The sequence below is a fragment of the Lasioglossum baleicum genome, chromosome 4, assembly GCF_051020765.1.
Source record: "Lasioglossum baleicum chromosome 4, iyLasBale1, whole genome shotgun sequence".
Lineage (NCBI taxonomy): Eukaryota > Metazoa > Arthropoda > Insecta > Hymenoptera > Halictidae > Lasioglossum > Lasioglossum baleicum.
The window spans coordinates 21,067,714-21,082,463 of record NC_134932.1 but is presented as its reverse complement, the minus strand read 5'-3'; the positions used below and the strand labels follow the sequence as shown (position 1 = coordinate 21,082,463).

Genomic DNA, 14,750 nt, shown 5'->3' with positions numbered 1-14,750 from the left:
CTAACCTATTTATGTCGAAAAGTTAGTAGTTCAGGAGATATTTCAATTTAAATAACTCTAAAACACCATTTACTGTCTTACGAAGTAAGACGTTACACAAGTAAGTAAACGCTAATATCAATGTCAATGTCAATTTTTCAATTTCAACTATAATTTCAACTTCAATTTCAACTCTTCCATTTCAACTTCAATTTTTCAATTTCATTTCGTTAATATCAACTTCAATTTCAATATCAGCCCTTCAACTTCAATTTCAAATTCAATTTGTCAATTTCTGCTCTTCAATTTCAATTTTTCAATTTGAACGTCAATTTCAACATCAACCCTTCAACTTCAACTTCAACTCTTCAATTTCAATTTTTCGATTTCAACGTCAATTTTTCAATTTCAATTCGTTATTTTCAACTCTTCAATTTACACTATCAAGTAAACGCTAACGTCTTACAATTAGTAAGACAGTAATGGTGTTTTATTTAAATTGAAATATCTCCTGAACTACTAACTTTTCGACATACATGGGTTAGTACTTTTTTTATAACGAATGTACAGCTGCATCGATTGATGTATTAAAAAATACCTCATTCCATTGAAAAAGATATCGATGACCTTGAAATCTCATAAAAAATGACCTCGAAAATGTTTTCCTTTACACCGTTACATGTGGCCCTTCAAACAGTGTAACATTGTCCTAAGAAGTTTTTTTGTACAACGGAAAGTAACGGAGATATTTAGGTGTCCTGTTTTTTCGGACTCACCCTGTATACAATATGTATACAAGGTGTATAGTGTATATGGTCGCCAGATTGCGGATCGTAACGCGAAACAACAATTTTCCACCTGATTTGCAATAAACAGGGGAGTTAAGTAGCAACGAATCAAAAATTAGATAGGGTGTCTACTACTTACAGAACCCTCAGCTCGCTACAGTTCCTCAAATTAGGCAGCTCCGACAGGTAGTTGGACTTCAAATCACTGGAAAAGACAGGTTCGATCAGCCGCTCTAATTCCCAACGAGATCTTCGAGATACTCACAGACTTTTCAATCTCGAGCAGCTCTCGCACAAATTCGCCGGCACGTTCGCGATCTGGGCTCGGTCTAATCTCAACACCTCCAACGACCGTGTGCCGTTTAGATTCGGGAATATCCGCAACTCCTTCAGGTTCGAGAGGATCCTGCGAACGGGGACAGATCGTTACGAACTGATATTTCGCCTGATCTCGATAAGCTGCTCTCCTCGACGGCTCATCCTCGCTGTTGCCTGCCTCCCTGTGCACATTCTGAATCGGATTCAACTACGGTAATGTCTCGATCCATGCAAGAGATGCGCAAGAGTGTACCCATTTCAGAGGCTCAGGAACCTCGACATCGTCTATGAATCTTCGAATCCGATGTCAAAACTTTCACGATCTTGATAATTCTTTTATAAAAATGTTACCGGAATATATTCGTGACATTTTCGTTTGACATTAAAATCAGGGCAAATATTCGTAGTGACGCAATCTGCGACTCTCTGAGAAGAACCTCTACCAGAGTGGTCCGGTTTTTTGTTGATCAAGGAATAACATTTGTACAGAGTGTGTAAAGAAATGTTTGGTCTTGGCTGCCACAGGCGCATTCTACAACTTCTGTAAATCTTCTGTAAAATGGTCATCGACCTTGCCTTTTACAGTGAAATTCTTTTATTGCATTGTATTTCAAGCATCATGCAATTAAACAACAATATGACAAGTCACCCTCGGTCTGGTGGAAATCGATGTAAAAAAGGTACCGCAAAATTAAGTTTTGTCTTGAATTTCAAGGTCAAAAGGTCAACAAACTTTGTTTTATTGCATTCTATTCGAAGCATCATACCATAAAAGAATTTGATCTTAAAATCCAAGATCATATTTTCAATAATGAAATCACGATAACAGTAATATTTATTCACTTATAAAAATAAACAAGTTTATTACATATTTAATGGTAAATCTGAAGATGGATCAAGATATTGATCTTTCTATATTAAATATGCAAAATTTTGTGTGTGCCAAAAGTAAGTTAAAGTATCGTTTAATAACACTGTTCAACACTAAATTTGTTTCACAATTACATTGTGATGGTGGTACTTATAGAGTTTTATGCGTTCATTCCGAATCTGGCCTTAATTTTTCTCCTAGACGAACAGTTCTTGAGAAACAAGACTTCGAAAAAAAATATATTTTTCAACTTTAAACAAATATTGTGATGGTATCATAAAAGATATTGAATTGTTTTTTACAGCAAAAGATTCTGTAGACTTTCCCGAATACAGTGATATCTAATACTAATACATTATGAATGTTTAAACATGTTTAAACAATGATTAAAGACGGAGAGACACCACTTTTGCAGCAACTTTTCAGGATATTTTTGAATTTATCTCAAAAAATAAGGGTTCAGCGGAAATTGGAACTATACCACGCGATAGAGCAGACTTTTATCTTGAGAAATCACCCTTTGAAGTTTGCTACGTCGATGTTTTTTCCCGAATCAGAAAGCAAAATATCTTCACCCGGCATGAGTTGGCTAATTTATGTTGAGATCGCGCTAGTAGTGAGCGCCCCTGGCGGCAACTTATTGTTAATGTTGTAATGGCAATGATATTTTGCTTTCTGGTTCGGCCACCATCACAATGTAATTGTGAAACAAATTTGGTGCTGTGTGGACAGTGTTATTAAACGATACTTTAACTTACTTTTGGCACACACCAAATTTTGTATATTTAGTATAGAAAGATCAATATCTTGATAAACATTCAGATGACTGTGATTATCGTGATAAAAGTTTTCAACATTACCATTAAGTATGTAATCAACTTGTTTATTTTTATAAGTGAATAAATATTACTGTTATCGTGATTTCATTATTGAAAATACGAGTGTTGACTTATACTTTTGTTATCCACTGTATTTTCCCCAGGCCTGCCCGTAGACCACCCTAAAAGGCCCATGTTACGAGGGTGCAGATTCAAATTGTAACTTCGATTTCAGATAACGGAGAGACCCCGCGCCCGAGATAAACGGCCACGGAGAGGAAAAATCGGGGAACGTCTGTACTCACAGCTTACGAAGCTTCCGTAGATCCCGAAAAGCATCTCCGTGGATCTCCTTGATGGGATTCCCCCGCAGGTCGAGCGACAACAGATTAGCGGCCCGCCGGAACGTCCGGCCATCCACGGTTTCGATCTTGTTGTTCGACAGGGACCTACGGAACCGGACGGAACATAAACGGATACGATTTTCTTGGCTTCCTCTTCGACGGAGAAATAAGAGAACAAAAGAAGGAGACATTCCATGCCAGCGATTTCTTGCGAGGGAACGATTTATACACGATCGCGAATTCCTTCGCCCAGCGCCACTTTGCGTTGCTTTTAGCGGTGCGAGAATTTTTTCGATGATTTATGGAAGTCGTGAAAGCTCACGGCGAACCAGGGAATCGAACGCTTGAAAGGGATCGAAAGGGCTTGTATGAGAAGGCTAATGCTAGGATTTATGAAGCACTAACAGCGACTAGTTTACGTCACTTTGTAAAAATAAGGAGAACGTATTTATTCTGATGTTCTGCGATTTGAATCGTAAGGTACGCTACTGTGCAAAAGAAAGAAGCACCCAGTATAATTCTAAAATATAATGACAAACAATATCTTTATGTATGATAGAAATTGTATTGTACAATGATTGATTTATTGCTTTTAAAGTGTTATTCTCAGAACCATTTAATTAAACAGCGGAATCCTTTTTCGAAACTTACTGTGTTCTTATTTAATTTGTTACGCTTTTCAATTGAGTATGGCTGGGTGCTCCTTTCTTCTGTACAGTAGTGTATGTCTAAAGAAACAGATTTGTTGAATAACTTTTCTATAAATTCACCTTCTTCGGTTCCAATAATCGGGAATTAAGAAATTTGGAAGCCGCCATCTTGCAGAGTCCCTGGCATATTACTTTGCCAAGGAACGAATTTTTTGGTTTACGCAAAATGGCGTGGGCGTCGTGCTTGAACGAATGATTCGATTTTCCATGTGAAATGATCATTGAGTGAAAATTGACTTTAAATTATGATTAGGCAGGCAAGACACGCGTGATACGATATAGGAAGAATGGTATCGTAGAATGTAAAAAAAAGTTGTCAAATTACATTTTACTTAATCGATGCACACTTACAGGTCTTCAAGGCCAGAGAGGTTTACGATCGCGGTCGGAATTTTTGTTAAATAATTGTCATCGAGCTCCCTACAAAGCAGACAAGAATTACAATTTTTAGCAGTCGCGGATATATGTAAGCTCGTCGAGATCCGATCTTTTTGCTTTAACGTGTTCTGGGCCTCCGTTACCGGAACCAAAAACCATCTAAACATTTTCTTTTTTCGTGCAAGATTTCTGCGTATTTGGTTTGTTTTTTTGTTTGGTCGGGACACTCACAATACTCGAAGGCTCGTTAAGTTTGTGAATGCATCGTCGGCGATCGTGTGCAAACGATTTCGTCGGAGTAGTCTGAAAGAAAAATACAAAATTTCATGAAGAAAAAAGAATTTTATCGCAATTGTTCTATCCTCGATATTAATGTTACATTAATAACCGGTGGATATACAGGGTGAGTCCGAAGAAACAGAATACCTAAATATCTCTGTTACTTTTCGTTGTAAAAAAAAACTTCTTAGGACAAGGTTACACTGTTTGATGGGCCACATGTAACGGTGTAAGGGAAACAATTTTCGAGGTCATTTTTTATGAGATTTCAAGGTCATCGATATCTTTTTCAATGGAATGAGGTATTTTTTAATACATCAATCGATGCAGTTGGACATTCGTTATAAAAGAGTACTAGCCCATGTATGTCGAAAAGTTAGGAGAGTTCAGGAGATATTTCAATTTATATAACTCTAAAACACCATTACTGTCGTACTAAGACGTTAGCGTTTTACTTGCTAGTGTAAATTGAAGAGTTGAAAATAACGAATTGAAATTGAAAAATTGACGTTGAAAATGAGATTGAAGAGTTGAAATTAAAAAATTGAAATTGAAGGGTTGATATTGAAATTGAAGAGTTGAAGTTGAAATGGAAGAGTAGATATTGATGTTGAAATGGAAGAATAGAAATTGAAGTTGAAATGGAAGAGTAGAAATTGATATTGAAATGGAAGAATAGACATAGAAGTTGAAATGGAAGAGTTGAAATTAAAGTTGAAATTGAAAAATTGACACTGATATTGAAATTGATGTTAGCGTTTGCTTACTTGTGTAACGTCTTATTGTTAGTATGACAGTAATGGTGTTTTAGAGTTATTTAAATTGAAATATCTCGTGAACTACTAACTTTTCGACATACATAGGTTAGTACTTTTTTATAACGAATGTTCAGTTGCATCGATTGATGTATTGAAAAATACCTCATTCCATTGAAAAAAATATCGATGACCTTGAAATCTCATAAAAAATGACCTCGAAAATTGTTTCCCTTACACCGTTACATGTGGCCCATCAAACAGTGTAACCTTGTCCTAAGAAGTTTTTTTTTACAACGAAAAGTAACAGAGATATTTAGGTGTTCTGTTTCTTCGGACTCACCCAGTATAACAAATCTAATGAATGAATAATGAGTAGCGAGTGGAAAATATGCATAATAAATCAACGAGTGGAAAAATAACTACTCGGTAGAGTAGAGAGTGAAGAATAAACCTAATAAATTAACCGGTGGATCAAGTCGATTGAGTAGCGAGTGGAAAACGAACCTGATAAATTCATCAGGGGATAAAGAGTAGTGCGGGTCGGTAAAATAAGTCTCCGTACATCCTTCAAAACAGAAGCATTAATTATTAAGAATTATTAGAACCAATTAGTAGCATTGGTTTACTAGGTGATGTGTAAAAGAGATTATCCAAAAATTACAATTGATCAGGTTACATGCGAAAATAGAAAAGCATTTTTTAAAACTTTTTCACATGCTGAAAATTTCATCGAAATCGGTCGACGCAGGAAAAACGACACGCATCGAAAGATGTACAATTCTGTGAATTTTAAGCAGAAACTGATCAAAAGTCGTGTAAACCTACGATTTTCACAATTTTCAACCGCTTGTAACTCGTGTGTATGTAGATCGATTTCGATGAAATTGTCAGCAGGTGTGTAACTAGTAGTTACACACCTGCTGACAATTTCATCGAAATCGATAGTAACTACTATAGATCTACAAAACATATATTTTAAATTTTTATTAAAGGCCCAAAAAATTAAAAAGTGCCCCTTTTTTATTTTCGCATACAACCTTGTAAATTCTAATTTTTAGAAAATATTTTTTGCACATCATTTAGTAAACCAATGCTTCTAATTGCTTACAAAACATCAGGTCATTTGGTATAATTATAAAAAAGTTATTCTGTTTTGAAGGGTGTACGGAGTACGGAGACTTATTTTACCGAGTGTAATAAGAATAAGAATGAGTATTACTTGTGTGTTCTTACTATTCTAAGTCGATTGAGTAGCGAGTGGAAAACGAGCCTGATAAATGAATCAGGGGACAAAGAATAGTGCGAGTAAACAGTGTAAGTTGTTATTAATTGCAGAGAGTAAATTTAATAAGAATATGAATAAGTATTACTTACAGCACTTCAAGATTAGAAATTCGATGGAAGGCACGGACTGGAATGTCGGTTATGTTGTTGTTCGTCAGGTCTCTGCAACAATCCATAAAAAAGAGTCTATTATAGAACCGGTTGCAATGTGAATGCTTTAAACAATTGGTTCGGGAGAAACTGGCTGCACTGGAGACCCGGACTGTCAACGTGAAGCAACAAGAAACGAAAATACCGAAGTCGGACGCGACGTACCGCATCCGAGCACGCGACAACGTGGCATCGTCGTCGAGGTGGTCCAAAATAAAAAGGAACCACAGAAAAGCGAACGGGGTGAGAAAGAGAGAGAGACAGAGAGGGTGGGGGGGGGGGAGATATGTGCGAGGGAGAGGCACAGGAACGGGGTGGAGGAAAAAGGAGAATAGTAAAAACTCGTAAACCGAGAAATTTATTGGCTACTGTCGCTACGCCCTATATTTTCAAGTGTGAAGCGTCATTAAGCGCTCCTTGACGAGCTGCGCTCCCCGTGCCTCGAGAAACCCTCCGTTGAACGTTTCACGGAGACGCGAACCAGATACAGACAGTTTACGACAGACTAATTCTGCTTCTATACTACTGACGCCTCGCTAGACAAACTGTCGAACAGTTATAGATATTTAGCCTAACTTTATGGGGAAGAAATATTTCCCGGCGTAATTCACGCGGACTGAATCTGACGCGTTCGGCGTGGAACTTGGCTGGTGCACTACCGTGTGTACCTAGATTAAATATTAATTCCTCCCGTAATGATTTTAATAGAGGAGAAATATAAATTTTATAGTCGCGAAAATAGCCCATCGTTTGAGGGTGAAAGATGAATTGTTTTAACCTTTAGCAGAGTCGAGGGGTAACTCGAGGAGAATCACTACCAAAAATTTCTGTGGCATTATCCACAATATTGTTTACATTATTCAATATGTTGGTGTCTAATCAATAGACAGCGGATTGTATGCAATTATCACAAAAATGGAGAGGTATCATTTAAAACAGTGAAGACATTAGAAGAATTTAAAAATACTATTCCATTATTTTTTCGACCTATTATTTCATATTAAGGATAAAAATAAATTTCTATTCCGCTCCAGTTTGTCGCGATTGAAGTAGAATATTTTTATTCTGCATAAAGATCCGCAGTCTACTAATCACAATTACTACAAATTCAAGTATTGTATGAGGTATTATGCCAATTTTATATTCATAAGATGAAAAAAATCATATACAATGGCATTATTCTAGGTCGGAAGAAACGTGTAATTTTCAAGTTAAAATAACTCTAGATGAAATAGGATGAAAGAAAACATGAATGTGCATCTTTAATCAAGAAAGTCAGAGTTCAATTTCTCATCGAATATGTTCAGTATAAATGAAGAAATAATGATGTTTTAAATAAAATTGCAGAATAATAATCCGAAGTGTAAATAGTATCATTTAAATAATACATAATAAATAATCCTCTTTATTTTGAAGTATGTGTACAACTTTGAAAATAAAATATTTTATTTGATGCAGTCATTTTTGAAAGTAAAATCATTTATTTGAGGCAGTAATTTTGAAAATATATAGAATTTTATTTGAAGAATATTCCAAGTATTTGTATTTTGTCTTTATTTTCAATTTTAATTTTAAATATTACTGCTGAAAATAATGGTTCGAATTCAATACATTGATGAGTGTAAGTATGTTTACGCGGTTTCTCAGAGTATTATAATTAAATTATAATTTATAACAATGCAAAAAGTAAAATATCTTATTTCATGTTACAGATTGTTAAAATAGAAATATTTTATTTCGTGGATCAAATTGTTAAAATAGAAATATTTTATTTCGTGGATCAAATTGTTAAAATAGAAATATTTTATTTTGAGGTTCAGATTGTTCAAATAGAAATATTTTGTTTCCGAAATTGTATATCATATTTAAAATACTATTTCCTTTAAGTAAAATAAAATCTAAAATATTAAATAGTATTTGAAATATTTGTTTCGCCAAATTAATGGCCAGCTCTGCCGTCACGGTATAATTTGGTTCTTTACCGATCCGTTCAAGTGGCCAAAGATGAGATGTTGGTAATTTGCAGAAGAAAATTTCGTACAGTCATTTGAAATGACGCATTCGAGCACGCATTCGAGCACGCGTTCGACGCGACGCACGAGCACATAGGGACTGGCCATTCTATATTGGTCGCGTTCAAGTGGTTTCGTACTCGATATCGGCGAATTTATGTGGCCGTTAAGGGGTAACCGGCGTGTAATTGATACTATGGCCACCATAATACCGTCATCTGGAAAATCACTTTACAGGGAGGGGGATTGAGTAAGCAGCAGCGGTCAGAATGACGAAGGAAATTTTCTAGATTTCCCCTGCGAGATCCTCGAATTAACCGGGAGATAGTCTCATCTCGAATAGTCCGACTATAACTTAATAAAACCAACATCCACGCGAATGAATGAAAACCTCCCGTACCCAAGTATAAACCATGAAGTACAAATTTTCCCTGAATTTTTAATTTTACTTAATTTAAATTACAATAAAACTAATTTATATTTTTTAATTAAAAATTTCCCTTCGATTTTAAGTAATCATAATTGTTACCCTGAAATGAAAAATGATCAAACTAAAAATTTTAATCGTCAATTATTGTGCACAAATTACTTTTGTACAATTTATTATTTATTTACAAGCGAGTAAAAGACATTCTTCCGCTCTAAAACAACATCTCCATTCTTTTCTGCAAATTTAGTTCATCTTGTAAATAATTTGTGAACCTCCAATATGGCGGTTGACTTAATTTCAAAATAAGATTGTAATTTATTGGGAGAGCACACACACAAAACAAATTAACTTTGTACACCAAATATCGCAAACAAAAACCAAATAACAATGTCCTCCTTTCTTCGAGTATGACGCGAAAATGTTGTACATATTTCGTTGAAAATTGCGATTCCTAAGATCATTTGGAATAACTTTTCCCGTTGCAAAAATGTTCTCCGCGGCTTCGTTAAGGAGTTATCAACGAAAAACACGGAGCAATCAGAGCACGGCTACAACAGACTACAGACAGGTTCCAGCTCTGCGTCAGGGCCCGTTAAGTGTGGCGTTGGCATTGGCCGAGCCGGAATACGTTCACACTATAGCCGTGCTCTGATTGATCCGTGTTTTTCGTTAATAGCTCGTAAACAAAGCTGCGGAGAACATTATCGTAAAGGAAAAAGTGATTTCAAATCACCTTGGGAATCACCCTTTTCAACGAAGTACACTATTTGCAGGACACCCTGTATAAAAACGTCCTGTGTATTCCCTTGGTTCCTGATATTTGCCTGATCTCCTCCTGAATTATTCAGCGGGGGTAGCTCCGAATACTTTCGAGTATTCTGTACTCTGTGTATTCATGATTTAAGGTGGCAACTTGTTCGATTTGGCTGTCGGCGATCTGTCAATCGAAGAAACCCCGGCGAGCAGCTCGGATATATCGAAAGGATTCGAAGAGGTTTTGGAAAAGAAGAGAAAAAGGATTCCTTACTCCATGTGGTCCCCCGTATACCCCGTACATTTCAACACATTGATCGAGTCTGGCTCTCTCTCACGCACGCGCAGCCTCCCAGATCCTGCAAAGTTATGGAAGAAAACGACAGTTTTTTCTTCCTTTTTTTTTTTAATGCCATCTTCTCCCTCTGCCCTCAACCCCGTCTCAGCCGGATCAGCTCGCTAAAGCGAGAATTCATCTGGTTTTACGCGGCCGGGCAAGGCAGCTTTTATTTTTTCCGAGGTAACCCTCGAGGAAGCTCTAACGCGATAACTAGACTGCGGATCTTTATGCATTTATAATATGTCGAAATATGCAAAATATATGCAAGATGTATGCAAGGTGTATATGCGAAATACATTGTATATGTATAGGGAATGCATGTACGGATCTGTAAAATAATAATTATTTTATTGTTTTATTTATTATATAATTTAAATTACAATATACAGCAATAGTTTTTTCTTGTGTCGATTGTGTAAATTGATGCCTCTTGTCTGTTAAAATTAGTTTATACTCTGTAAAAGAGCGTTCTACATCACATGATGTTATAGGGGCATACTTAAATTTACCCCAATGATGTGCCAGAACCTCTCGTGGTCCTTCAACGTGTTCACCCTTCAAAATCTTGCTCATTTTACCACGTTTTTATTAGCTTGCTTTCTTGTTTGTGTGTTCGGTGGCAAATTTTGCAATTGATTTTAAACTAACTTCCCGATGACTAACTGGATGACAATGCATTATTCAAAAAAAAATTTTTTAAAAAGTCTATCCGTTTCGGAGAAATAACAATTAAATATTTACCTGTTCACCTCCCCGCTAAACCTACGTCATCGCGTTCAGCGATCGCCACGCAGCGGCGTTTGTTTTCTACATATATGTATGTATGACGCGTCGCAATACCGTCTGAAAATGTCTCTGTTATGATCTCATCAAAATGTTTAAAATCGATTCAAAAATTTCACACACACAAGACTAAAAAGCAGAAAATAATTATTTAAACAAAACATAAATTTTTAAAACTCACCACGTTTTTAAAATGGACTAAAAAGTATAAAATAATTTTTCCTAGCCCCGTAAAGATTCCTAACCACGTACAGATAATCCTGAAAATTTGTGATTGTGAATTTTTAACAAGTACGCAAATACTTGTAAGATTTAAAACGAAAAACGTGGGGCGCAAGATAATAGTAAGGAGTGTAGATTTAGCTGTTCAATCTTTTAGGCACATCTAGCTTATTTATTCTGTGTGGCGTAGCATTAAATAGTCGAATATTTATGCAAAATGTATGCACTTATGCAAAATATACAAAATAAAAATTATATTTTTAAAATCCTCTAATGACAAAACAAATTTCTGTTTAGATCCCAGTTTTTTATCTATTTTCGATAAAAATATGCATTTGCATAAACATCCGCAGTCTAATAATCACCAGTTTATTTGGTAAATGTGATAAATTATTGAATATTTATCAAATTAACCGGGGAGGGGGGGGGGGGTTTATATAATTCCCAACTCGTAATGGTGAATGTGATAAGTACATATCTTGTGTGATTAATTAAGCCAGTATAATACAGCGCAGTTTTCTAGTGAGAAGGATAGTTTTTCGTTGAAAACTATGGCGCGATAGGCTGCGAATAACAATATTTTATAATTTACAATTAAAAATTCGATAAATGAATAGGTCTATAACTGGACTGAGTTAGGTCAATAGAGAGAGTGTGGTGCGATAGGTTTAGAATACATAGTAGATAGGATTAGATAGTAGTAAATAGCGATAGCTATAATACATTGCCGGTATAAGGAATTTTCAAAAAGGTACGAAAACACAGTTGTTTCTTTGCCATATTTATTAGTTTCATACAAAAAATAATAAACTATAAAAATATAAACAATTTTGTCATGTACAAATATAAAATAAAGGAACAAATGTTATACTCAAATATTATCAAGAAGAGCAGTAAAATAATATGATAGTTTTTAACATTAGAAACAAAAAATATCATAGTATAATATAAAAAATAAACCATTACAGTATCATAATACAATAAAGGAACAAAACATATGTATAATACATATGTATATGTATACGTAGTATTATCGACCTCTAATAAATTTCCCGGAGATTGTGTCCACAGGCTCGCCCCGCATGCAAACAGTACTTTCGCGGTTCTTCCTCACTGAAAATGAAGACAAATTTTTATCAAGGCGTTCTAGAGCTGTTCTTTGACTTTATTGAATATAAAATGGCACCGTCTTGAGGCGCTCATCAATGAAAAGTAAAGGGGATATCGGGGATATGTGTGTTCGAGGAGATTTTTATTTTATCGTCGCGTTTATCACCGAGGATAGAGAAGACGTTTATCGGACATCAATACTCGAGGATTTTCTTTCATTTTATTGAACGGAAAAAGCGGCTTTGTCGATCGGAAAAAATTAATTCAGCAACCTAAAAGATTTCAAGTCGGAATAGACGCGAATCATTCTCGGTTAAGATAATAAAATTTCGAAATATTTCTTTTCCGCGCAAGCAAATGAATCGAATTTGGCAACTGCCTGCTGGAATTACTTTCACAACAACGTCATGCACGCGTGATTCACGTCGCGTGCGTGACTCGCATAATTTTCATCGTTCTTCTATGTTTCCTCGGTATCGCTAATTCGATGTTTCATTAAATACTATGGCCCACAAATGACGTCGAACCACAATCGTCCGCTAGTACTAATACTTAAAAAACTAATACTTAATCTTTCCAATTCTTATATCGTGTCAATTATTCATGACTGCGGATCTTTATGCAAAATAAAAACTGTTTGCATTGATTGCAAGACGCAGGTAGGGATGGGATCAAGTTCAATATGTATGTATGTATACAGTATACATATACTCACGAATCCGAGTCAATTTCAATAACAAAGTTTCATATCATGGGTTTCGATTACTACTTAAAAGCAATAATGTTTCAATGATTATCTATGAAGATATTTATTTTATACAAACTGATATCGAACCTCAGAATGAGCACTTACAAGTTTCGATAAGTACTTCGATGTTGACAGAAATCGAATCCTTCCCAAGTAGCACAAGCTATTTATTAAATTCGTAACTATTGAAGAATAATATTTCATTTACAATACTTGGTGCTAGTCTACTTCTTTTTTTTATACATGATATTTCCTGCTTTTGCGTTAAAGGACAGCATAATTGATTTTAAAAGTAAAAGAAAATGATTAGAAAAATCAAGAGAATTTCTGGTACGATATTCATAACCGTTTCGAATTTGTTCGATAAAGATTCGAGTATACTTGCAAATATTATAGTACGTCCATTTACCAAAGTACTTGTAAAAGGTTCGAAACTATCTGGCATAGGTTCGAGTATACTTGGGAGTACTATTTATATTTTTCGAAGTACATACTTATAGGGAGTTCGAATTCAGTCAATCAAAATTCGAACCTGTTTCCGAGGTACTTGATCACAGACACAGGAGTTTCCCTTTTAATTATCTGTTTAAGCTGTAACCAATACGCTGTGATGTCTTTAAATCTTTTTAATATGTCCACTGCTTTAAATTGTGCTTACCCATTTTTGTCATAAATGCATAAAATCCGCAGTCTAATGATTAATAATATGGACAATATGCATTTTATTCGAGCTACCGCTATCTACGTATTTACATTTTAACGGTGGGAAATTCTGTTCGAATAAGTTTTTGCGCGGCAAAGTGTCCTCTCGCGTCTTCTCCCAAGAGGCCCTCGCCCTCGTCCCGGGTAATACTCAACGGGAACAATCGTATTTTAATTCGTACCTGCACACGTCTCGTTATCTCCTAATCTCGGGGAAACGAGAGTAGGCCTTTTGACCCGAAAAAAATTGCACGAGATTCGTCCGCACGCGCGAGCAACGAACGAATTGACGCAAACCCTCGACCTCCTCGAAACTCGGCTGCAATTAAAAGTTTGTTGCAGCTGGTCGTGCATGAAAATGGATACACCGGAGGATAATTATTAACCACTGAGCTTAACGACCATTTTCATCTCGGCGCGAGGAAAAAATGAGAGATTGCCATTAGACCGCCCCGTTGACGCTCTTTGCGCGGAAAAATTGCACCGCTTCGAGAACATCAACACTTTTATAACATCTATCCTGTTGAAATATTTCTTTACATAGATTAGTTTTATTTGTTTGTCATTATTAGACCGCGAATGTTTATGCTCTCAAAATATGATGAGAGCATCATATTTGCCTCGATGTCCTTCATCTTCTAACAACTCGGTCTCTCGTCTGACGGTTTTTGATAAATCTATTTTTTGTGTATTATTGTTCGTGGCAATTTTTCTATTTATAGCTAATTGTAATTTCTTCTCGAGAGACAATTCTTTTTCGATATTAACATCAACATCATCTTCAACGAATTCTTCTGGATAGGTTTGTGTTTGGTTTTCATAAATGTTTTTGTGGAAATTGACGACGAACTTAATTAAATTTGACCTTGTTAGCTTCTTTTCTTCCTTTCCGTTTTCTTTTTTAAAGTCGTTGTAATTATGTAAATACCTTGAAATATTTTCTAGTTCACACTATGCCCCTTTCCTGTATACG

The 14,750-nt window shown here is 35.6% G+C and overlaps 1 protein-coding gene across 6 annotated transcripts in view; it reads right to left on the bottom strand.

Moving 5' to 3' along the window:
• The window catches only part of Rk (G-protein coupled receptor rickets), a 46,504-nt gene that overhangs the window by 6,557 nt on the left and 25,197 nt on the right, over nucleotides 1-14,750 (bottom strand). For 2 of the 6 annotated variants that reach the window (XM_076422885.1, XM_076422886.1), the window contains exons 2-7: nucleotides 6,618-6,689; nucleotides 4,438-4,509; nucleotides 4,180-4,248; nucleotides 3,080-3,223; nucleotides 1,033-1,173; nucleotides 907-972 (exon numbers count right to left, since the gene is read on the bottom strand). In XM_076422885.1, the coding sequence (XP_076279000.1) occupies nucleotides 907-972; nucleotides 1,033-1,173; nucleotides 3,080-3,223; nucleotides 4,180-4,248; nucleotides 4,438-4,509; nucleotides 6,618-6,689 (564 nt within the window). Of the gene's footprint in view, nucleotides 1-906; nucleotides 973-1,032; nucleotides 1,174-3,079; nucleotides 3,224-4,153; nucleotides 4,324-4,437; nucleotides 4,510-6,617; nucleotides 6,690-14,750 lie in introns of those variants that run through there. The other 4 variants (XM_076422887.1, XM_076422889.1, XM_076422888.1 and 1 more) reach the window with 4 other exon arrangements.